The sequence below is a fragment of the Cardiocondyla obscurior genome, linkage group LG15 (assembly GCF_019399895.1).
Source record: "Cardiocondyla obscurior isolate alpha-2009 linkage group LG15, Cobs3.1, whole genome shotgun sequence".
Taxonomy (NCBI): domain Eukaryota; kingdom Metazoa; phylum Arthropoda; class Insecta; order Hymenoptera; family Formicidae; genus Cardiocondyla; species Cardiocondyla obscurior.
The window spans coordinates 294,266-318,107 of NC_091878.1; the positions used below are offsets into that span (position 1 = coordinate 294,266).

General features: G+C 39.6%; 2 protein-coding genes across 3 annotated transcripts in view; one reads left to right on the forward strand and one right to left on the reverse strand.

The window, feature by feature from the left end:
- Pym (partner of Y14 and mago) overlaps positions 1–23,842 on the reverse strand; it is a 53,542-nt gene that overhangs the window by 2,339 nt on the left and 27,361 nt on the right. The gene's annotated exons all lie outside the window — the stretch shown is intronic.
- Positions 406–23,254, forward strand: LOC139108599 (uncharacterized). Of its 2 annotated transcripts, none has more exons than XM_070667035.1 (8): positions 406–663; positions 3,289–4,244; positions 4,967–5,066; positions 5,202–5,364; positions 17,342–17,536; positions 18,406–18,589; positions 18,667–18,971; positions 19,167–23,254. In XM_070667035.1, the coding sequence occupies exons 2-8, from the start codon at positions 4,010–4,012 to the stop codon at positions 19,719–19,721; spliced, it is 1,737 nt and encodes a 578-aa protein (XP_070523136.1). In that variant the 5' UTR covers positions 406–663; positions 3,289–4,009; the 3' UTR covers positions 19,722–23,254. The 2 variants fall into 2 exon arrangements, with proteins under 2 accessions (XP_070523136.1, XP_070523137.1); XM_070667036.1 differs by having other exon boundaries at positions 4,988–5,066.

Genomic DNA, 23,842 nt, shown 5'->3' on the forward strand with positions numbered 1-23,842 from the left:
TTTTTTTTTAATATAATTAATATATTTTATTTTTTAATATTATTGTGCATTGTTATTAAAACGTAATGTAAAATCATATTAATTAATATATTTTACACAGACATAAAATAAAAACAAAATTTTAACCATAGATGATTTTTTTAAGTAAGTAAAAATGATCAAATTTAATTATAAAAATATATTAAAGGGAGACATATAAAAGAAGAGTTGCGAAGAATTTATTTCGAAAGCGACGTCGGTCTTAAAGCTTCGTTACTTATTGTCAAAATAATAATCAAGGAAACGGAGAGGCGAATGCAAGTATCTCGGCGTAGACCCGCAAGGAGTCGCGGTCCCGAGGGCTAGCTCTCGATCTAGCCGGGCTGCTTCCGGGGGATGCTGCGCGCGCGCAACGGGGGATGCGTTCCGTTCTCATCTCGCAGTTTCGCAGCCTCCCTTTCGCGACCCGTGTCAACTCCATCACGGCACGATCGGAGGTGTGTGTGTGCGCGTACAGTTTCCCGTGTCTCGCTGTTCCCGGGTACGCCGGGTACGTCCGGCCCGGTTACGATCGTTATTGTGGTCCCGGATCTCGGGGTCCTCGCGCGTCTCTCGCTCCGCCACCGAGCCGTACACGATCCGAATGCGTCGCCCCGCGCCGGAAAATGGAAACCGCAATCTTTGGTACGTAGCCGCATAAACGACTCCTTGTCAACCTCGCCTCTGTGTACGATAATCGAACGTTTCGCTGGGGAAGTAGATTTCTAATTGCATCCGGTTTAAGACGCGTTTCTCACCCTCGTTTGCCGAGTCTCTTTAAAGGTCACTGGATGTAACATAAAAAAAAAAAAGAAAAAAAAAAAAATGGAATCACGCGTACCCGTTCAATAAGTATAAGTTCAAAGGCTCGTTACTTTCTAAGGTCACACACGAAGAGCAATGCAGCGGATAAAGTTAAAAAGTCTTCTGATTACGATGCCTGCACGGGGTGTCCTGACTTATGTAATCGTTGTTAAGCAGCGATTGGTTCTAAGTAGAAGTTCATGGCGGTCAATTAATGTAAATGTATTTTGTTGCGGCGCGTTTTGCATGAATTTACATACGGCTTTGTTTCAGTTACATACTTGATAGATGTGGAAATGTATGGGATCAATCAGAGAAGGCATTAAAATTAATTTATAAATTTAAGTTGTGTAAAAATTCCCACTTTTGCAAATTACCGTTATTATTAAATCTGAGTCGTGGCACATACGTGCTATTAAAGCGTACGAGAAAATAGAATATTCTAAAGGAATTATACAACGCGACACTTAATTAAAATGATATAATCCCCCGGTTAATGTTGCATTTTACATTATTCCATTTGCCATCAAAATAAAAAATGTAGTATTTAATTTCGTTGCGATGCAAATCGTGCAACGGTAGAAGATAATAAATAAAAAATAAAGATGTGAGGGGGAGGGAGGAAACCGCAGAGCCTTCGACTAGTCGAGATAATTGTGCTAAACAATTTGCATTTCAAAGTAAATATTTTAATGGCAACGATCGCCTGTTGCGGACTGCTTTACACCCGAGAGTCAAAAAGCAGAGGGAATCTAAAAGAATTGCCGCTACGTTGAAACTGCTTCATCCAACCTGCGGTCCTGGACCTCGCAGCCTCCTCCTCCTTCCTTTCCATCTTCGTCTTCTTTCCCCTCCCCCCGTTTCTCCCTTTTTCATCGGACATTGCACCGATGCACAGGCGAGGCGTATGAGAAACGACCGCCTCGCCAAAAGATGGGATCGTCATCCGCGGAAGAAGCTAACTTATGATCCTGACTTCCCATCCTTCTGTCTCTAAGATTTCCGCAATCTGCCTCGAGATTACGATCCCGGAAAAACTTACTTAATTACTGCAACATCTCTCCGTAAATTCCCAAACCACAGTTTCTTTTTAATCCGTACTGTCGAAAAGCGAGAGACTTATATCGGTCAACTGTTGAAAGACGCCAAACGCGAAAATAACGAAAAGACTTTACAAGCGTGTAAAAAAGTCACTTCCTCAAAATGCATGTTCACATATTTTTAATAATACTTAATATATATTTTTATAGCAAATATTTCTCTCGCGGCATTTCCTGATAATATATTTTCAACGATATTTTCTTATGCCAATTACCTTCTTTTCGTGCCGGTGAACGTAGATAAAAGAATATCGCTGATCTGAATATTTAAACGTAACAGCGCAAAATATACAATTCGCTGAACATTTAGGAATATTAATATTCAATATCTCATCAAAATGCTTTACGTGTTACGCTTTTAATTAAATAATAACAAATTCGTGCCAGTAGTTTACAGCATGCGTCGAGACAGAATCTGGCGCAAAGGTAACGATTAATCGCGTTTCACGGAGTTACCGAATTACTACGCGCGCAAGACCGCGAGATTACTCCGGATTTTTTTTTTCTTATCTTTTTTTATTTTATTTATTTTTTTTCCTTTTCCCTTTATCACCGCAATGCCCGAATAGAGGATAATCAGCGATGCAGCAGGCATGCTTAACACCAGATTGAACTTTATTCCCATACCTTGCCCTCGTTGCATAGAATGCTACCGGCGCGCTACTACTTTGCGAGGCCAAAGCGAGGTCCGTCAAACAGGTCACGATGTGCATATATCGCAGCACGCAGCGGCATTATGCGCGCTACATAGCGTATCGAGTACATAGAATAATCCATCGCCCGATGACGACGGCGACGACGACGGCGGCGGCGGCACCGGCCCCGTCGTCGCCTGGGTGGTTTTCGCGGCGTGTCGCTGCGCATGCATCGGTTGGCATAATCGCGGGCTTACAGCCTACGTAAGACGCTTACGGTATTGCGAAATCTTAAAGCGCCTATCTCTTCGTACAAGATGCTCCGAAATTTCCCGTAAAACTTCCACGATGACCTCTTTAGATTCCTCCCGCTCCGATCTCTCCCGCTTGTGCATAAGCCCGTAGAGCGTTTTAAGAGATTGTTAAATCTTGACTTTACTAATTGTCAAAATCTTAGACTCGATAATTAAAATTTACAATTTTATCGAAGAGTCGACTGGAAGTTAATTAAAACGTTTTATTATTTTAAAATTATTATTTTTTTTTTTCCCTCCGGAACCCAATTCCATCATCGACCTTTCGAGTTTTTAATTAATTTTGTAAAATTGTATCTTAAACGAAATAAAGAAATGTTATTTTGCGTTTAGAAAATTTAATGAAAGTAACGTTGCGAATATGTTAACATTTACACGATTGTATTTTTAATTAATTGGAAACGAAATTTGTTACAGTGACTTATTCAGATTTGGAAAAACGTATCCAGGAAAAGAGGAGTAAATTTTACGATAAACGGCCATGCGAATAGTGAAAAGAACGAGAAAAAGAGGATCAAGTAAATGCAGATGAAGAATATTCCGTAATTTTCTTCAATGTAAGCAGCTATTTTTTCAATGTATTATTTGGCATCTGAAGCAAGATAAGCGGCAAAAATTACGTTCGACAATGTAAGGAAAGAACCGGGACAGATTTAGCTCTTTATCACCATGCTTTTAACAAGGTATTTGATATCACTACCATTTAAGGCGAAGGTAACAGAACGGCGATCTCGTACCACCCTAATAGTTTAGTCAGCCGTGAAAGCTCAAGAGATGAAATGACGTGCGTGGGCAACTGCATATATATCTGCACACACGTACGTGCAAACGCAAGGCTTCTATATGTTTTCGATGCATTGATCAGCGAGGAATTTCTGCATACGTTTTCGCGCAACGATCACCGAAACGAGAGAAAGAAATTAAATTAAGCCCGACAGATTGATCACAATTAAATAAGTCGCGATAACAAAATGTAAACGAGAGACAGAGATAAAGAAAGCTGGAATGGAAGCGAAAGAATCAGTCGCGTGTGTAACGTAAACCACCCCGAGTAGGACTCACCCTCGCGGACTTAACTTTTGCGGATCGACGCGGAAATTCTTTCGACCAGGTGGACGGTGATGCGTCGTCGAACAGAATGGCAGATACGACGGAACACAATCGTACAGCGTACGACGGAACGATGGCAGAAAAGTTGAATCTCACCTCGATGACATTCCTACCTTCCAATGTAGTCGCGGCCGCGTTTAACGCCGAGACGACTAATCCGTCTGTAGCGATGACAGGCGACCCTGCAGCCACCACTATCAAACCGCACCATCGGATCTACAACGCGACGGAGTATCCCGTCGAGCAAGATGAGCTCGATCACAGTAAGTAACACGGTGGTGCCGCGAAGAGAGCTATAAAGTTCTCGATAAAGACAGCTAAGTGGGTGGTGTCGCCTCTTCACAAAATCCAAATTCTAATTAATTATGCATGCGGAAGGTTGAGACGTTGGATTTTCGAGCAAGACGTCTCGACGCATCTCTCGACTGTATTCCAAAGTCGGTCGCTGTTTAAAGTCACTTGGGAAATGTCGATTAGATGGAAAAGTTTAGAGGGACGTCCGTTTTCTGATAAATGCACAATCGATCTTCTTATCGTGTCGAAGCTTAATCGAAAAGTCTACGTGAGAAACGCTTAAAATGCAACGTCCGGGAAATGCAATAAAGATGAATTAAAAAAAAAAACCTTATTATTAATTTTTTTTTTTTTTAACTACTTTGTTATACATTTTATATTTTTTTAATTTTATTTTTTATAAATATTAAAAATAGATTTTTAAAAGGTGTGCCTCTTGTTCAGTTGCACCTCGAAAAGAACTTTATATAAATCGAGACATACGGCATAGAATTATCAGCGTCGTTGTGAAATTATCTTCATAGATTTACGATATGCAATTTATTATTATTATAATTTTTTTTTTTAACCATTTGTTTCTGACGATACGCATAATCTCCGACAGGATAATCATACAAAAGGATCAGCTAGTAAAAGTTTCAAGTTATTATCGTACTTTCGCTTCAAGAATTTTATGATTATTGTATTTCAGGTATCCTTGCCAACTTTTCAGACATACAGACCGTTTTGCTTGCATGCATATCGACGTTATTACCGCTGATCATCGCCTTGGGGATCGCCTTCGGCGTCAGGTATGCTAATTTTGCTTATTGCGAAAAAAAATATGCCATCCGCGAGTGCCGATCGGTTACCCCCTTTTTTTTTTGATTTTTTTTTTTTTTTACACACGCACAACCAGCTATAAGTTTTTCTAATATGCGTATCAGGCATGTGTGGCGAAAGTATCGGACCGACAGAGACAGCGGGAATGGTTTACCTTGGTACAAGAACGTCTGCAAACGCGATAATGCAGTCGAGTCGCAACATCATCATCCGCATTCCGGAAATGTTCCCGTTGAGGCTGCCACGAGGGTTCTCTCCGCACAAGACGTGAGTTAACGACTTTTTAACAACGTCACGGACGAGGAAAACCTCGTCGAATAGAATATTTACCACGAGCAAAATCCTTGTTTTTTTTCTTTTAATTTTATTTTTCGTCGAATAACCCTCAAAAGTCGCACGCAATGCAGAACATAATTAAATGTGCCGGACGTGAAAATGTCTTGAAACTGTAAAATAATCGCATCAAGAACGCGCACCGCGTTGTAACGAGGAACAAGAAAAAAGGGAAGAGCCTTAGAATAAAACGGAGACCTCTTTGCTAATTGGGGCAAGATTTTTCGTAGACCGCGGGAAGAAAGGCGGGTAACTTGAGAGGAAATATATAGGGAAAAAGTGTTACGCGCGGCCAGCACAGCGTGGATACGTTATAAACTTTAATGAAATCGATAGCAGCCCGTTTGATCCTCGTATGCATGCTCGATTAGCTTACATAATATGGTAACCACGCAAATACCAACGGCCTTGGTTTAAATCTTGATGCTGTGCCGTAATAGGATATGCGGCAAACATTTACGGAACTTGCCCCAGATTGCACAACGGGGACGTAAGGATGTTCTGCACGGCTATGCACGTGTACGTACAATTGTCACGGTTGGTGCGCGAGGCCGAGTCACCGCCGATCGCACGTGCAAAGCAGACATTACAGCGAGACCAGCGAGGAAGTCGAAATCTATGGCTACGGTGTACCGTTATAACGCTTTGCATTTAATAGCGATGCATCGCCGCGCTGTTGCGCCCGTTCGTCTCGCTTGACCCTTTCGTTAGCGGATTCCTTCCGGCTAAAAAGCTTCTCGTAAAATATTATAACGCGTTGTGCACGCTCGTCTATATTCAATTCTCGCGTGATTGAGTCGACAGATAAAATTAATGGAAACAAAAAAAAAAGGAAAAAGAAAAAAAATATTAAATTTATTCGTTTTTGTCCGTCTGTTATTTTCTTCTTCGGGAATACCTCGTTGGTAATTTTATATTTTAATACAGCTAAAAATATCTTCTTGTTTATTAAAGATTCTAAACCTGATTTATAGTCACCTTATATTATTTTAAACTCTATGCTGCATTTATAATTATTAATGCTATTGCGTTATTTTGTATTATTTTCAAAATAATAGAATTCTCGTTACGCGTGGACCCGTTAAATTCACAGAACTGATCAATCCGCCAGCGGATATAATTAAATTCTACATAACTAACGACGCTGGAAAAGTTGATTGAAAATTAAAAATAATAGCTAAATAATTCGTAAAACTTTGATCGAATTATTTCGCAAACGTCCGGAATTCTCCAACTTGTCGTACGATCGTTCCTCCGAACTCCAGTTCCCGCTTTTTATTGTCCGTTCGTGTCTGCAACTCTGTCCTTCGCAGCCGGCCGACAGAATTATAACAGATCGCGTTCATGCATTGTGCACGTGGCCAATAAATTCGCATTTGCCTACGTAGAGGAATCCATTAACTTTGCCTACCAATTGACGATGCATGCGGTGCATATTGTTCGAGATACATGTTGTAAACCACGAACGAGCGCGCAATGGCTCTTGTGTGTAGGCGAGCACACGTTGCAAACGCATAACGCACGCACATATGCACGTGTGTGTACGTATATGCGTATGACTCAGCCAAAAATACCGTACGTCTGCTTGGCGCGAAGAGAACACGACGAGGACTGACCTGATTTTAATTTCGCGCGTATGCAATCGCGATAACGGCGCTTAGCTAAATTTTTCGTACGTTTTTACGCGTTTGTCGCAAATTAATTTTTGTTTCATCCTTTTCTTTTGTTCAGCGACTACCGGCGGAATCGTGACGGGCAGATGCAAATGTTGTCGCGCGCGCACACGGAGGTCAAAAAATATGCGCTCCATTACATTGCTATATCGTTGCCTAGCTAATTTAACAGGAATGCATTAAACGTGAATGCAATGACATGTGCGATATAACAAATATTGCATATAAATGATTCATTACATAAATGTACATCGTGCATTATCGATTCCAGCACGGCAACGTGAAACTTGAAGGTGGATAAGTTTTTGAAAAAAGAAAAATTAAAATAATATCAGCATAATCGAAATTGCGTCTTGATAGAACAAAGGCTCTACAAAAAAAAAAATTGAAAAGTTTCGAATCGAGCGGGGAAAGATTATTTCGTTTCTTATAAGCAACGGGGCTCCTTTACGTATCGAAATAATGACGAAGAAAGCTTTGCCCATTAATGAAATATATTATACGCCTTCTTTTACCACTGTTCGACTGTCCTCTCCCTCTCTCCGGCCCCTCGGCTCGGCCATAGCGGAGCAAAAGGGCACATAATGCATAAACACAGACGTCGGTGAAAGTTGCATACGATGTTTGACTTCTGCAATTAAACCGGGCCAGCTTTCCATGCGACGCGATTCGTTTCTTTTCGAGTCGACGATGGTTTCATTAGTACCGGCGATAAGCCGCCTCTCTAATTTCGCCGCCTGTCGTCGCGTACTTTCTAATAAAATCGCGGTCAATCATTTCCTGTTTTCTGGACGGCGGCTGAGCGCGGGCCCGGTAAAACCCTACATTTTCTCTTCCGCAATTTTGTCGAGCGCCATAACTCGATTATAAAGAAAAAACTTTTCGGATATTATCAACAGATCAAGGCATATACTTTTATAATTGCTTTCGACCGATCTCAAACACATTTTCAACGAGGGCTTTTTATATTGGAATCTGTTACGTGGAAGCGAGAAGGCTCTGGGTTCGCATGAAAACGTAAAATGTACGCTGGATATTTTAATGGTTTATGTCTTAGGAGAGAACCATTTATCGCGCGAATCGAGAGCGGAGCGGAGTGAAGCGGTGATCGAGTAGCGGACTTTTAACTTTCATTGATCACACGTGTCCCTACAGAATTAAATGCACTTGAGAGCTACCAGAGGAGAGGCCGCACAACGGGCGAACGATTCAAAATAATTCAGGACAAACAAGCCTTCGGCGAAAGTGGAAAAGTAAATTTTACCGACGTAACCGTAGGTTATTCGGTGGATACGCGACAAAGCAGTGTTTATCGAATGTCCGCATTTCGTTTGCATTATTCTGAATTCATTCCTCATTGACTTTTTAAAGAAAAAGAAAAGAAAGTAAAAAAAAAAAAAAAAAAAAAAAAAAGAGGAAAAACTAAAAATAATACAAAACACTATGTATTATTTTTAAAATAAATTTTTACTCAAAAATATATTCGGTTTCTTTAGTCAGCGAGCAATTAGCTGCACACTTGACGAATACACACGTATGCACCGATATTATTTCAGTTTTATAACTGTTTTATTAAAAATGTGAATAAAAAATTTCCTAACATGACTTGTAATATACGCGCGTTACATAATCGTCCTTTCTTTACAAATGCGTTCGTTCTTTCACTTCTGTAACATGTACCAGGAGCAAGTATTGCACTTTTCAACAAAATTTATCCGAAATCTCAAATTCAACCTCCTCTTTAAAAACAAGAAACATAACATTTATAATAAATTCACACAATCGCACTATCCAGTTTCACACTAGTTTCAAACTTTATATAAATATGTCTCCATTTAAATATCGTAATTATTTCTCCACGTACGTTCACATTTTTCAATAATAATAAACGTAAAGAAAAAAAAAAAGAAATTGTTAATAGCAAATGCCTAATAGATTAAACTATTCGAGGGAGACCGAGCGGAATTTCCACGACGATCGGCACGAAGACTTCGATGTCGCACCCGCACTATTTTCCGGTAATAGAGCAAGAGCAGCGCTTGTCTATGCTGGCCGATAGTTGCCCGCGTAGTACTCGATGGAGGGGGGTACCGCGAGCCTTCTTAAAGCCTTGCGGTTTTTTCAAAAACGCCGCGCTACTCCCGCCACGGTTGCTCTAGCCCCCTACCCATCCGACAAACGCATATGCGTTGCATACGTATGCCGCGATACTTGCCTCCTTCCCCTGCGACATCCTCTCCCTCCGCTACCCCTCTAAATCACACTTTCCCGTCCCACCCCCTCTTCTCCCTGGAGCCGTCTTTCGTACCATCGCTGCACCTCTCGCTGCACACAAATAAACGCGTTGCACTCGGTTCTCTTCGACTACGTAGCGCCCGCATTCACCGCGCGTGAATCTCTTTCTTTTTACCGCCGTTTTACTCGCTTTCCGCGATCGCTCGAGTATTATTTTTTTATTTTTTTAATAGGAAGATTTTCGCGAACTCGACTCGAAAAATTTAACAATCGACAAAATTTCAAACGCACGAGCGATCAGTCACAATGAAATTATTCATCGAAATCGCCGACGTTATTTTCAATAAATTTGAGCCGCGCTTTTCGTGCGTGCATTGTATTTAATTTCTTTCTCTTTATTTCGATCTATTTTATTCAGCGACACGCCGAGGCTTGATGCATTTGACGGGCACCGGTAGAGCAGCTATATAAAAAAGAAAAAAAAAATAATAATAATAAAAGGTCTTTTGTTTCACGCGTTCCGTGAATACGGGCTTTGGATTTCAATAATCGCTGTACGTATACGTGTGCAACGCGAACGGACGTGGTGATAGCGACACAGCGCGCCGAGAAAGTGTGTCATTATTTACGCATAGTCTGTTTACTCTGCGACTCATGCCGATACTTAGCTTCCACTCGTCGACTGGCTTAGCTTCGTCGCGATATTTTGAGATATTACTCGTACGAGAAGGAGAGACGAGATAAAGTATTAGATACCGAGAAAATGAATTTATCCTTAACCGAACGAGCGACGAGCGCCGCGAATAATTTCCTCTTTTTTTTTCTGCGTGAGAAATTAAGTAGAAAATATATTGCCCAATGTAACAGGACGGTGGACTGACTCGATTCCAAGTGCCACGCCTTGACATCGAAAGTGATTTCGAATGTAACGAGGCGTTCGCACTCGAGAGTGATCAAACTCATTCTTAGACACGATTAAGTGGCCCACACATGGCCATTTATTTTTATCCAAAGCAGACACCACAAAATTTCTTGGCCGCGGTACTGCCAGTCGCATATTGTGCGATAACCCCGAACGACTTGGAGAAAGAGAAGAAAAGTAATGTACGCGCTTACATACTTTCTCCGTGAGTCACACTATTTATCCATATCGGGTCCTTCAATGGTCGATCGCGCCTTCCAATCGCGGGGACAAAACTTGGTTTTCGAGCGCGGGCTATATGCATATTAAATCCTCGTTTGCTGCCGAGTATACATAACACACTCGCGAAACGCAGCGTAAGAGAGAAAGCGATCTGCGCTTAAAAAAAAAATAAAATAAAATAAACTAAAATAAAAATCTATATTTATTGCAATGATTCGAAAAAAGATTTCCGTTCGTCCGAAACCGCTGAAAACTAGCCCTCCCCCTACGTTTGTCCTCGGCCTCATCTCTTTCTGTTATCCTCCCCGTCGAGCAACTCCGCGCGATTGCAGCGTCCGGTGTTAAGAAAAAAAAAAAAAAAATTCAAAAAAAAATCGGAATAGAAGCGAGACAGGGAGGGAAATGCACGCCGATCGAGCGCAAGAAGGTAAGTTAGGTCACTGGGCGCGTTAATGCGCCGGCTAACCTTCTACTTTCGCATTGCTAGATTCAATTCATGCCAAGGCTGACCGGGTGCGTTGCCCTCGATTGCCCCTATGCCACCACCGCCGTCGCCGCCGCCGTCATCGTTGCTTCTGATCCCCTCGCTCTTCGGCAACCGGCCGGCGCGGCGCTCAGACGTCGCTAGATGCTCGTCATCTCTTAGGAGCGTTCGTTCTATGCACCCGGAGTCTGGCCGGCACACCCCGCGCGTCATTCGGCGCAAAAAATAGAACAAATGCGGGCGGCTAGCGGCTATTTCAGGGGTGTTTAGAGAGTTAAGATCAACGCGAGTGACAGTGATTCTAAGACTTCGGTTTTCTTTTCTTGCCGCGGACAACTTTATCGAGGCCGCTGGCGGCTACTCTATTTGTTTGCAAATCGTAAAACTAACACGCCCGAGAGGAATATATTTTCCTCGTACCGGCTTTTCGCGAATACGCGGAATGTTATTTTTTTTTTCACGTACGGCTCTAAAGGCGAATTGACAGGCGAATTAACGTGCGAAATATTGAGAATTCCATATTGACGTTACATTCCGCGAGCTTTCTTTTTTTTTTTTTTTTCTTTTCTTTTTTTCTAATTCTTTCGAGAGCTCTGTTCTATATTTTATTACAAGAAAATCAATTGGGAATTAATCCTTTTACATTTTTCAATTTTTACTATTGATCCGAATAGCTACCGATAAAAGAGAATCCAAAGATATAACGGAGAGAAATACCAAATGTTCCATTCTTATGAGCGGAATTGCTTCCTCAATTCGCAAATGAATGCATTTATTGCATTCCTCGGCGGTCAAACAATGAGAAACCTGTTCGCAATCTATAATTCGAATGTAAGTCGAGTCGGGAAACGCATTGCTGCAAAGTCTTCGTAAAGCATCTCATTCCACGGAATATATCGCAGGGTCGCGAAATTAGAAAGTTAAATACACTTTACGTGACTTTAAAAGATGGAAAGAACTCATTAAACTAAAGTAGGAGAAATGAGAGATATGCATAAAAAAATATTGCAATTTTAAACTCATTGTCAGATAAGGCGCTCGTCGGCATCGCCCATCAATGACGAGTAAAACCGTTTCACGGTTGCATTATACAGAATTCAATCGATTTCTCGATCATATTGCACGACAATTCTTTGATATATCGTCCCGTGTCGTATATCATTTTTTCAATAGAGCTTGTCACAGCCATTCATTACCGCTTACGTATTGATATCCCGGCTACTCTTTAATGCATTCAATGTACATACGTGTGTCGAGGTTGAAATAAATCTCCGATCAATTAATAGCCGCGTGGATTTCTCTCGTACTTATTTTTGTCTCCTATATTCATTTCCTATAAGATTATTTATCCAAGAAGATATAATGCACCTCATATTAAAAATAGAATGTAATAAAGTTATACGAAAGCACTGGCGGATATAATATTCTCTACATTAATCGATGATCGGATTAGATAAAATATTTTTAAAAGAAATGTATAAATAACCGCGTATCGACACGCGGAAAACAAAGCGATAGATCTTTTATCAGAGCGCGGCTTCGTCCAGAGCAAACAGTTTTTCCCTGACATACTTCTGATAGGCAGACAAATACGTCCCACCTGTCGGCTTTTCTTTATACATTTATTAAAAATGACAATCTTACGTCATATATATATTTGATTCGAATCTATCGTCACGATCGACGTTGCGGTCATCTCGGCAGCCGAGATTCGCGATTACAATGTTACGCCGCGCGAGGCTCGCGCGTATTCCCCGGGATTCTTTATCCGCGGTGATCGCGGCCGTACATTTGTCCATCGGCGTGTGCATCGGTTTAACCACTCGTTTATTCGGGCGCACATCCATGCACCCGTCGTCTCCTCTGACCATGCGCGCGGGCCCGCTCGCGCTCGGTCCGTCGGACCGGACCCGCTTTCGGCCGCGTTGTATCGTGTCCGCGGGGTGGCTGACCTAACCGAAGGGGTCGTTGCACTCTCGTGCGCCTGGGTCCGCTTTCACCCCACCACGTTCTCCTCTCTTTCTCTATACTTCTGATCAGTTTGGCGTGCGCGCGAGCGCCGCCAGACCTATCCTCCCGTCAACGTCTTGCTTCTCCACCATCGTGGTGTGTGACGGCCGCTCTTCCTCCTTTCTCCCTCTCCTCTCTCTCTCTCTCTCTCTCTCTCCTCTTTCGTCCTCGTTTTCTTATTATTATTCTCTTTCTTCCATTTCCCTGCCCCTCTCATCCTCTTTCTGTCGTGGCCCTCCCGCCTCCCGCGCCCGCATCCTGGTCTTCCTCGCTCTTATCCTACGTATTGTCCATTTCGCTCAAACCCCGGCTGTGTAGTCCGGTCCAAAAGAAATTATAGTTATTTGCCACCGACCCTTTCGGATAGTCGATTATTTCGCGGCAGTCGACCATCCCATCGTCCTTACCCCCCCTTCCCTCTTTCGCTTTCCCCTCTGCTCCTATTCTCCACCTCACCCTGCCCATCCTCTCTTTCCTCTATCTTTTGATTGGAATTAAATGATTTCAACTGATTTAAGATATTATTGAGCATTGAAATAATTCAGAATCGCGAATAGATATTGATTTATAACGTGAGTTTTATATTTTTGTTCGAATATTATATTTTTCTTTTCACATCTCATATTAAGTAATATTAAAAATTCAATGAAAAACTTATGAAATCGCTAACGGCAAGATAAGAAATATTACAAAGGAATACTTTAAGATTTAGATGCGGTTTTAATAAAATTTTATATTTAATCAGATATTTCGTCCGTATATAAAACGTTGTCGTTATTAATACGAATATCGTAATTAGATTTCTCCGAGCTGTATACAAGAATAATCAAAGCGCCACATCGCAGCGCAAATTTAGGTTTTTAGCACGGAACAACGAAGCGCAGTTATCGAATGACGTCGGTGTGATAAGACTCGTTGTTTGCTATATTCGCGAGGCGTACCAGACTATGATAGAGATTAGCTTATCTCGACTACGAGCCACAAGGAGGTCTCTGTTCGTTTGCGAACACTATGTCAATATTATTTCGCTGACCGCCGACATATGCAAGAGCGAAACTCCGAAGCTACAGCTTCACTCGTATTTCTCCCTTTCTCATATTTTATATTAGAAAGAAAATTATGCACTGACGTCTTAAAGAATTATTTCCAAGATAAAATTCTATCTTCGCGTTTATAAATTTGCAAGCAGAATTCATACATTTTTTTTTTTACATCTCCAGAAAACAATTAAATATTCAACTGGCTTCTCGCAAGTGCCCAAATTTCGAATCCATGCATATTTGCTTGCCATGAAAATAGAAAGATGAAACTTAAAGCCGTTGTATGTACCGTTCGCTCGAAGTCGCCACTACTTTTTATTCTCCCCTCTTTCTCTCTTTCTTTCTTTCTTATTTCCTTCTTTTTTTTTTCTCTCTGGCACGGCTTTTATCATAAAAGTCAGACAAATTCGAGAAGCCATTTCGTATCTTCTATGGTTGTCTTTCTCGAAACTGCCATCGGCCATAAATGTTGCATGAACATCCAAAGTGATTGATATTAATATTTAAGCGTTACAAGGAAAAGAAAACGCAGTCGTATTCGTTTCAAAGTATGAGAAACATAACTAGTTTTAATAATTTCGTTTTATTCGATATTTTCTTCTGCCCGTCACGATTTCTCGTTAATTATTTTTTAATGAATAAAGTTGTTATACTTTCTTTATTATACATTTTATCTCTATTATACTGTTTAAGTTTAATATACTTTTTTCCTACTTTTACTTCTTTTTCTTTTTAGTTTAATATACAAGTATATATGTATATATATTTTTTTTTTTAACTAACTTGCATCATGTTTAAATTTTATTGAACGATGATAATTTATTCTACGATTTTAATCGAGTCAGGCACCGTGATATGTAATCAGATTTAAGACTACTTTAGATGACGAAATAATTCAAGGCCAGTCTTTTATCTAGTGTGTGGCTATCTATTCGTATAGCCACAATCCGTGTACTATAAAAAGACTAGACCATTTTGACCGTCTGGGACCTCTAACGGTATCGACCAAAAGATGCGTCACGAATTGAATATCCATGCCACTTTTGGGCGCTTCAACTAACGCACGTTCATTCGCTAAACCTTATTACACTTCGCTACTTTGCCAGCTCGCTCAATTCACCCATCCTCGTTTCTCCTCGCCGTCGTTATTTCCATTAAAACGAGAAAGTTCCGAAGTTAAATGACAGCGGAGAATAAATCTAGTGCCGCTTCGCGTGTTTATTTTTACTTAAAATATTTGTAATAATTCATAATAATTTTATATCTAAAATAATTAACGTGAGCGATGCAATTTTAATGTATCACGTATTTGTAAAAATTCTTATTTGTCATTAATGCGCGACATTGTATTTTATTACAAAATTATTATGAAATCACATTTGTCTACGTATAGTCGAGCTGACATTGTAGATAGAACGTTCGCCTATGAATGTCCTCCATTCGTCGTGACCGTCTGCAACCTCTAACGGTGTTAGCAAAAAAACCAGACAGCAAAGTGGTGAATGTCCTTGAGTTCTTAGTACTTGGACGTCTGCTAGAAGCGACGGAATAACGACGACCTAATACTCGCACGGCATATGTACGCAATAATCCCACACATGCACGCGCGGATTTATATCTACTACAACATAGCTGCGATATCCGTCAATTTTCCGTAATTTGCGAGCTATATTTTTCAACGATTAGTCTCCATTACAAAGACGCGCACGATCGAAAATTCAATTAATTCTGCGGTTAGCTAATTGAACAAACTACCGTGATTAACGTTAAGTACCTATCTATTAAACGTCGTCTAATATCGATCTTGCTTGACGTTAGTGGATAATTATAATTTCGTTTTTGTATAAGATTTATAACATTTTTATAACGCGCTTTATTTTCGTAGATCACAACGTCGATCTACGCGCGTGTATTAATTGTCTATTCGCGATTCAATTTTTTTTTTTTTTTTTTGCAACTCTATCGTTATAAGCAATATTCGATTGACCAAGTAGTGACAAAGGCCGCGTATATGGAACACCGAAATTAGACAAAATGCATGTGTATGATGTGTTCTTTTTCGCGACACGTGCCGATGAGCTTCAATGTATGTAAATAAAAACGATTGCTGTATAAGTCTTTAAAAAACTGATCGAATTTTTCGATAACTTTTTCAAACCTTGTTAAAACTTTTCAACCGTATATTACAGTATTTTTTGAAAAAAAAAGAAAAAAAATAGAGGGACTGTTCGAAAGCATGGAAAAATAGATTTTTCAATTTTCTCGATTCAATGTTTCAAACTTAAAATTGCTCGTGTTCAAAAATAACTATTTTGCATCAAAGTTTTTTTGCAAGAACAAACAATTTGCTCGGAGAGTTTTTGCGAGCGCTTTAAATAAAAAAAAAAAAAAAAAGGGTTTTTACATGGCTCGGAAAGCTCGATTTGGCTACATAATCTGCGAATGCATCATAGAGTGTAGGTTTCGTTCGACTTTACAGGACGAACACGCTCGCTGGCCGTAACTTGCACGTATATAATCTACACTTTGTGTTTCGACGCGTATTTTTGACTGCCGTCCGCGAGTACCGAGCCGGGGGAGGGGGAGAGGGGCCACGCAATGATACCTGCTCGCTTTGGCTAACGTGACGACCGGTGTGTGTAGCGATCTAACAGAAAAGGAACGGAGAGACGCAGCGCAAGAGCAATGCCCCTTGGGTCAGGTTCAGTACCCTTTGGCACAAGACACTCGGAGAACGACGTAACCGGCATGCATCTGCGCGCGTATAGGTGTACGACGTACACGCCGAACACCTACTTGCATGCGAGATGGCCTTTTCGCGAGGCGATAGATAAAAAACTGAACGAGAGACGTTGCCTTCTTCCTCTCCCTCTTTTCCCCCCTCGCGTCTTACCTCTTTCCCTTCTTGCGCGCGTTTCGTAAATTGGGACAGCCTCGCGCGCGCATCGACTGTAACTAAATCTCCCGTATCCTGCACGAAGCGTTCTCGGGTATTGCCAAAAAATCACGTCGTCCTGCAAGCATATCACGCTGCCAAAATTTGTCCGAGCTTTACGACGCCGTCGATTTCTACTGGAAATATAGATGTAACCCCCGTAACTTATTTTAACAGAAAGAAAGAAGAATAATACGAAAAAAAAGGAGATTTTTATCTTTCAATTAACGCTCGATAATAGAAGAAGAAAAATATGTTCTCTCCTGCTAGTTTTTTAGCCTCCGTCGAGATTTCGCTCCGCGCAAAGAATGATAAATGAAACGAAATATCTGTTATCCCTTGGATTTTCTCGCGCGTGTCTTATCATATACATATTTCTGTGTATTGCAGTTGGTGAATGGCCTAGACGTACCCCGATACATGTGCGAAACGGAAGTGATGGAGGACGTAAACGTTGCCCCGACGGCGACCGTGATGGAGTACACCACCACTTCCGGCAATCATACCAGCAAGAACGCGAACGGGAACATCATCACCCTTACGCTCAAGAACAATCATCTTATCGTGGAGACCGAGGAACGTGCGGTATGTACGCTGCGCTGCGGGAAGTTTCCGGCGTATTGTCACCGCAGCGAGAAACATCGCTTGCATAAATCGTCTCTTCTCCCTTCCACGTGTCTCCTAAACTAACGAGACCGCGGAGCGGTCGTAGAGAGAGCCTCGTCGGAGGAGTCGCGGTAACCGGGTCAGAGACTGGCTCGTTTTCACGGGCTGGAGAGTAGATTCGTAATTATCGAACTTGGCCGACCCTGGTAAGGTCGGAGGTTGCCGGGCAATTTTACCCCCACCTATCGTCCTACTTACGAGCCTCGTCTCATTCGCGTAGGCTCGTTCGCGTCGAGGATTCTCGAAATCTTCCGTCAAGCCGCTCGCCTCTGCGCCGACACCTACGTTTCCTCTTTCTCTCGAATCGCGGCGCATTTTTCTATCCTTCTTCTACCTTTTTCTTTTTCTTTTTTTTTTTTATTTTATTTCTTTCTATCTATCGTCTCGCACGGTTCCTCATTTTCTACCCCGAACTCTTTAAGTGCACTACTCGCGTACTCCGATTCGATCCGGTCTTCTCGCACCTATGTAGAGTGCTCCAACTTTCGAACAAGGAAAAGGCGTGGAGCCGGTTCGGGTTCGTAACTCGGGCCTGTATTAAAAAGGGGAGAAAAAAAAAGGGAAAAAAATAATGGACCGAGTAGATACGCACGAATTCCCGTGGGAGAATTGGAACGTTTGTCCAGAATAATTAACTTTGAATTTAATCGGATATTACTTTCTTAGAAAAAAAAAAAAAAAAAATTGTTTCTATAACTCGAATACGTCATATTAATTTTTAACTTAAATAAAAAAATAATCTAAATATAATTTAAAAATTGTGCAATTCTGCTGTATTTTTTTTTCAGGTAACGATGGAGGACAAGCCTACGTCGAGATATAAAGATAGCTCATTTGTGGTCGAGGTAGAGCCGGATTATGATAAAGAAGAGACGGAGGGTAACAAAGGATCTTCCGATGACATGGCTACTGGTGTTACCGATCAACAAGCTTTGGTGCACAGGGAAGAAATACCAGACGACAGATCTTCAGGTAATCAAACTCGTAACGTACATAACACCTCGTTTAGTGATTTATCTTTAATTTTGTCGTTCTTTTTTTTTCTACAGCCTTCGAAAATACGCGACTGTTTGGGAGTACCAACACCGGACTATCACAATCGGACCTTTCGATATCGAGTCAAGGCTCGGCTAATCCAAGTTACCGCTACGGCAATCAAGTCGAATACGATTCCGGCCATCTCGGTTACCCCATGTACGGTGGAAGTTACGAGTCCGAGGAATCTATGCTACCGAGGAAACTGGAGGGAAGATCGAAATGGGTGGAATTCGATAAATCGCCGGATATAGAAAAGATACTGTTAGACAGTTCGAGAAATTTTACAAGCGAGGAGGAGGAAGAAGAAGACAAAAGTGTAAGTAAATAAAAAGAAAATTTTTACTTGTCAACTGACGTTCGATTTTTTTTCTAAATTATTTAAATTGTCGATGGTCGAAAAATTTCTTCTAAAATTAATATTAAACTCTATGCTTAAAACCTCGCGATATGTATATGCATGAATCGGTCAGATAAAATTTTTATAGCACCAAAGATGTTCGTTTCGTTTCAGCCGCGGTTCTTCGGAAAATCAAAAGATATGTCGTCCCTACAAGACATGATGAACGCAGTGGCGCGAGAAGACTCGATGGATATCGACAGTTTCCAAGATCCCGTGCGATCAAATCCGAATCTCCAAGTGAACGGCACAACGCCCAACAAGCTCGAAATTATGGAGCAGAAGGCTCTAAGCAACGACTTCGCCAGCAAGGCGGACAATAAGCCCGTGATAACCGGCGTCCTGCTGAAGGACGACGTACAGGAGGACGCGTTCCAAGAGCAGCAACGTAAACTGGGTAACGGCACGCTAACGCCGGAACATAAAGGGGACAAGACAGTGACGCGCAAACCGGAAGGCAGCGTTTTCGTGCCGAGTCACAAACGAGCGGGCAGCATCCCGCCGCGACTGATCGAAGAAACGCTCGAGATGGATCGCAAGAAATCGCTGGACATCTACAATAAGTACAGTCAAATCAAAACGAGCACCAGGGGCATGCTGCCGAGCTTGAGCCCGAAATTCGAGCTGCTGCAGAACGAGGTGAGTCCGATCGAAGAAAAAGAGAGTTAATATGCGCGCCGATCAAAGAAGAACCTCCCCCGTCCCGCTCCCCCCGTCGTCGCCGACAGTTTCTCGACTGTGTGTCGTCGGGACGCAACGTCCTCGGGATAAATTGCAACGAAAGATATTAGTCAAGGATTACTGAGCAAAAAAATTGCAGCGAACACGGTTTATGTGTTCGAGCGAACACTAACAGTGTAGGATTTATGTTATTCGACGTAGAAAATATATGTATAACGAAAGTCGGCATTGTAATAGTCGGTTACTTCAGCAAACGGCAATGATCTCACAGATTTCAGCCGAATAGACGAGTACCTTCGCGAGTACCTACGCAAATGCTATGCGATGAGAGGAATTTAACGTAAGAAGTTAGCGTACAATACATGTATAAGCAATTTAATCAAAGATGAAAAAATACGGTCGCCGTGAGGACACTCCACAGATGATTTACGATTAAAATGCCTTTTTTTTTTTTTTTTTTTATAACGAGAAGTGTAAAAATACAACGGATTGACAGCTGGGTCTTTTGATTATAATTTAGAAAGTCGCTTATTTCGCAATATATACCTAATTTAAAAAACAAAAATGATATTTAGTTCACGATCACGATTTAAATCATGATATTTAGTTCAAGAAAGAACTTTTCACGGCCGAAATAATCGAGCGATAATGACTAATGTTAAATATAACGTATGCCGAGCTAATCAAAAAACCATTGCAAATAAGAACTCTTTTTCATCGTAACTTCACGTAGACGTTAACAGTTCATCACTCGACTTGTGATAGTGACGTAGTTATATATATATATTTCGTAAAAGTAATGTTAACAATATTAGAAACTATACATATACGATATTTAATCTTTCTGTTAAAACTTGTTTCTTTGTTGAGAGCGCATAGTGACATAAAATTTTTTTTTTTTAAAGTGCATTAGCATTTCTTATTCTTCGAGTAAATTAATTGCTTATAAATATTCTAAATTAATGGTTAATATTTTTAGATATTTAGAGTTCATGACTTCGAAGAAATGATTTAAAAGTTTGAATAATAGATAAGTCAGTTCTTTAACTGTAGACTATCAGTGTAGTTTCAAAAGTCGTAAAAGAAGCGTTAATAAATAAATCAAAATGAAATTAATTTCCTAGATACGTGCGGGTGCATGACTAAAATTCGCACAAGTCTAAAGTCTTGGTTCGTAGCTGCTACGAGTTCATTAACATTCACAATCCAGCGTCGTTACCATATTACGCATTATAGTAATTAAGATACTCACTTAGAGTGTAAGACACATTTTTAAAAATCCGTATTTAGCAGCAAGTCAGTGTATACATATACACATCGAATGTATATATACATATAACGAGGTTCGTACGTAATATAAGAGCACATACACGTTACGTATGGACAACGTGTACACTTAAGCGCGCACACGAAATGTTGAGGATTTTTTATTAGCTTCATAGGCATTTTTAAATGTCAAATCGACGCTTTAAAAAAAGAAAAAGAAAAAGAAAAAACCTAACGATCACGTGGATTCTAGTGCCAAAATAGTTTAAGACGAATCGAATCGACCTACACGAGTCGACGAGCGTTTATCCGTGTATAACTACGTTGAGAGGGAAACAATTACGTTATTGATATTTCAGATTTTATATGATTACGTTGAATGTTACAGACGTTATCGAATGTTGGCTTTGCGATGCTTTGCCGTGAGTTTTCACGACGTAAAAACTGAATGTTCTTAATCTGTATATATTCACCTTCTTTCCTCGGATCTGATATCTCTCTCATTTTTACAAATGCCGTTCCTAATAATGCCATTATGCTTACGCATTTAGCTCCGCAGGAAAATCAAAATAATCTACTGCAATTCGACGGGTTTAAGCGCGAGCAGCATATAACTTCGTGCGGCAACGAGTCAAACAATTTTTCCTATCCATATTTAAATGTAATTATTCTTTCGCGTCGATCGAGATTACGTTCGAAACTTAGCTAACGTGGTGACGAGAAATCCGGCGCGTCAGTGTGCGTTTCGATAACTCCTCCACTACAATTATGCAAAGAACGTATATCTCGGTATTTAAATATATAACTCTTAGTGCGCTTAGCGTGATTTTTATCTCACCTTTTTTTTTTTTTTTTTTTTGAGTAATTTACTATTATTGCTCTTTATTATTTGATACTGATGCCTGCTATTTCTCGTTCACGCATGCGGGTGATCGAAAATATGACCCAGAAGGAAGTATGCGAATTTGATTATTATTACACGTTGGAGAGAGGGCTTTTATTTTCTCTAAATATTTAAAGTCTTTATTGCGATATAAGATAATTGCCGATAGAGCATGATTTAGAACATTATTGTAGGCATAGAGTCGAAACATATTAAAAACGCGTAAAGTAGAAGTTGTTTGAATCGAGAAGGAATGAGACAGGAAGCCCTACGATCGATTTAATTACGCGTTGTATTTTATGTCTAAGATCATTATCTTATTACCGTTAAAACGTGCATCAGCTCGCACGTATTCTTTAAAAATGTGGAGTATGAGCTTTTACACGGTCAAAATCTTACGATCGTATGATTGTTTCATTATATAAATTTTAGAGAGAGAAAAAAAAAAATACGTATTGTTCTAATACAATATATACTTTCGACTTCCATAAAGTAAAAATTATATAAATCGTATATACTATATGTATATTTTTGTTGAACATTTATATGTATATGTTATACGAGAATTGTTGTTTGCTTTATTAATTGTTAAGTATGTAATCGCGTTGCGTACTTTTTAAATATTATCTCATATTAAGTACTCTAACTTTTTATTATATTCTTTACATAGGATGATTTATATAATTATTAAAATTCTCGTTAATTGAAAATTAATTAATTGTAGAAAACGTGCAACATACTTCTGAAAAATATATTACATTCTCTTATACCTTTAAAAAATGTAAGAAAAATTTATCTCGTTATATCGTTTAGTTTATTCTTTGTTAATTTTTTTTTTCTTTAACAAAATAAAAACTACAACTCGTCCTAATTGTATAATTCATCCTGCAACTTACTAATATAGATAAATATAAAGATACATTTAATAGAAGGTTTATTAATGATCAACGATCATATTGTTAGATTAATTTTACAAAATATATTTACAGAATTTTTTCTGCAAAAAAAAAGGCTAATATGATGTATGTATGTGTGTGTCTGGTTTGTTCATGTGAAAGTACATGACACTCGATTGTAGAAGCTACAAGCCATTCGAGGCTAAGTGTTGAAGGTGCTAAAGTAAAGACATAAACGGCTACGGTCTTTCTTATGTAATAATTAAATGCAAATTGGATCTGCTAAGACATGCGTCCGTCCTTCTATGTCGTACTCGCAGAATAATTACAGAAATTAACTCTTTCATGCGTAAATCAATCAGACATTATAATTGATTGCAAATGAAACAACTTTGTGTCGATTGTTTCTTTAAGAAATTCAACTTTAAAGTAAGAAAATTTAAACTCAAAATTTTATGCAATTTTTTTCTTTTTTTTTTTAAAGCACATAATTTTTATGAATATATTTGTACAGATAAAAGGAAAAAAAATTTATTACAATACTTTTAATTTAATTGTAATTATTAAAAGAATCGATATTGCTCATGGCAGAGTTAATACGAAGATTTTAACGTAATGCATAAGAAAGAGATTGATAAGGATATTGATGGAGGAATCGTAAAATGAGCTCCAGCATCCGCGAGACTGTTTTAACATTTTATAAAGTGCAAGCTACGTCAAAAACTGCAATTTCGTACTAAACATACCTTCCTTTCAACATAAGTCGAAAGTAATACTAGTTATTGCGCTCATTACATGTAATACAAAAAAAAAAAAAACCATGGAGGGTTTTTCTTACTGATATTTATTTCTAATAATTGCTAAGCTATCCCATTGTATATGTCAACTTATTTTACAAGAATAAACTACTGGGCACTCCAAAAAAAAAAAAAAACTTTATTGCTATCATAATTGTTTCTATCTATAACATTTTTTTTTTAATTTATATTTTTTTTATTTTATATTTTATTTTATATTTTATATTATATTTTAATTTATATTATATATGAATATTAATTTATTGG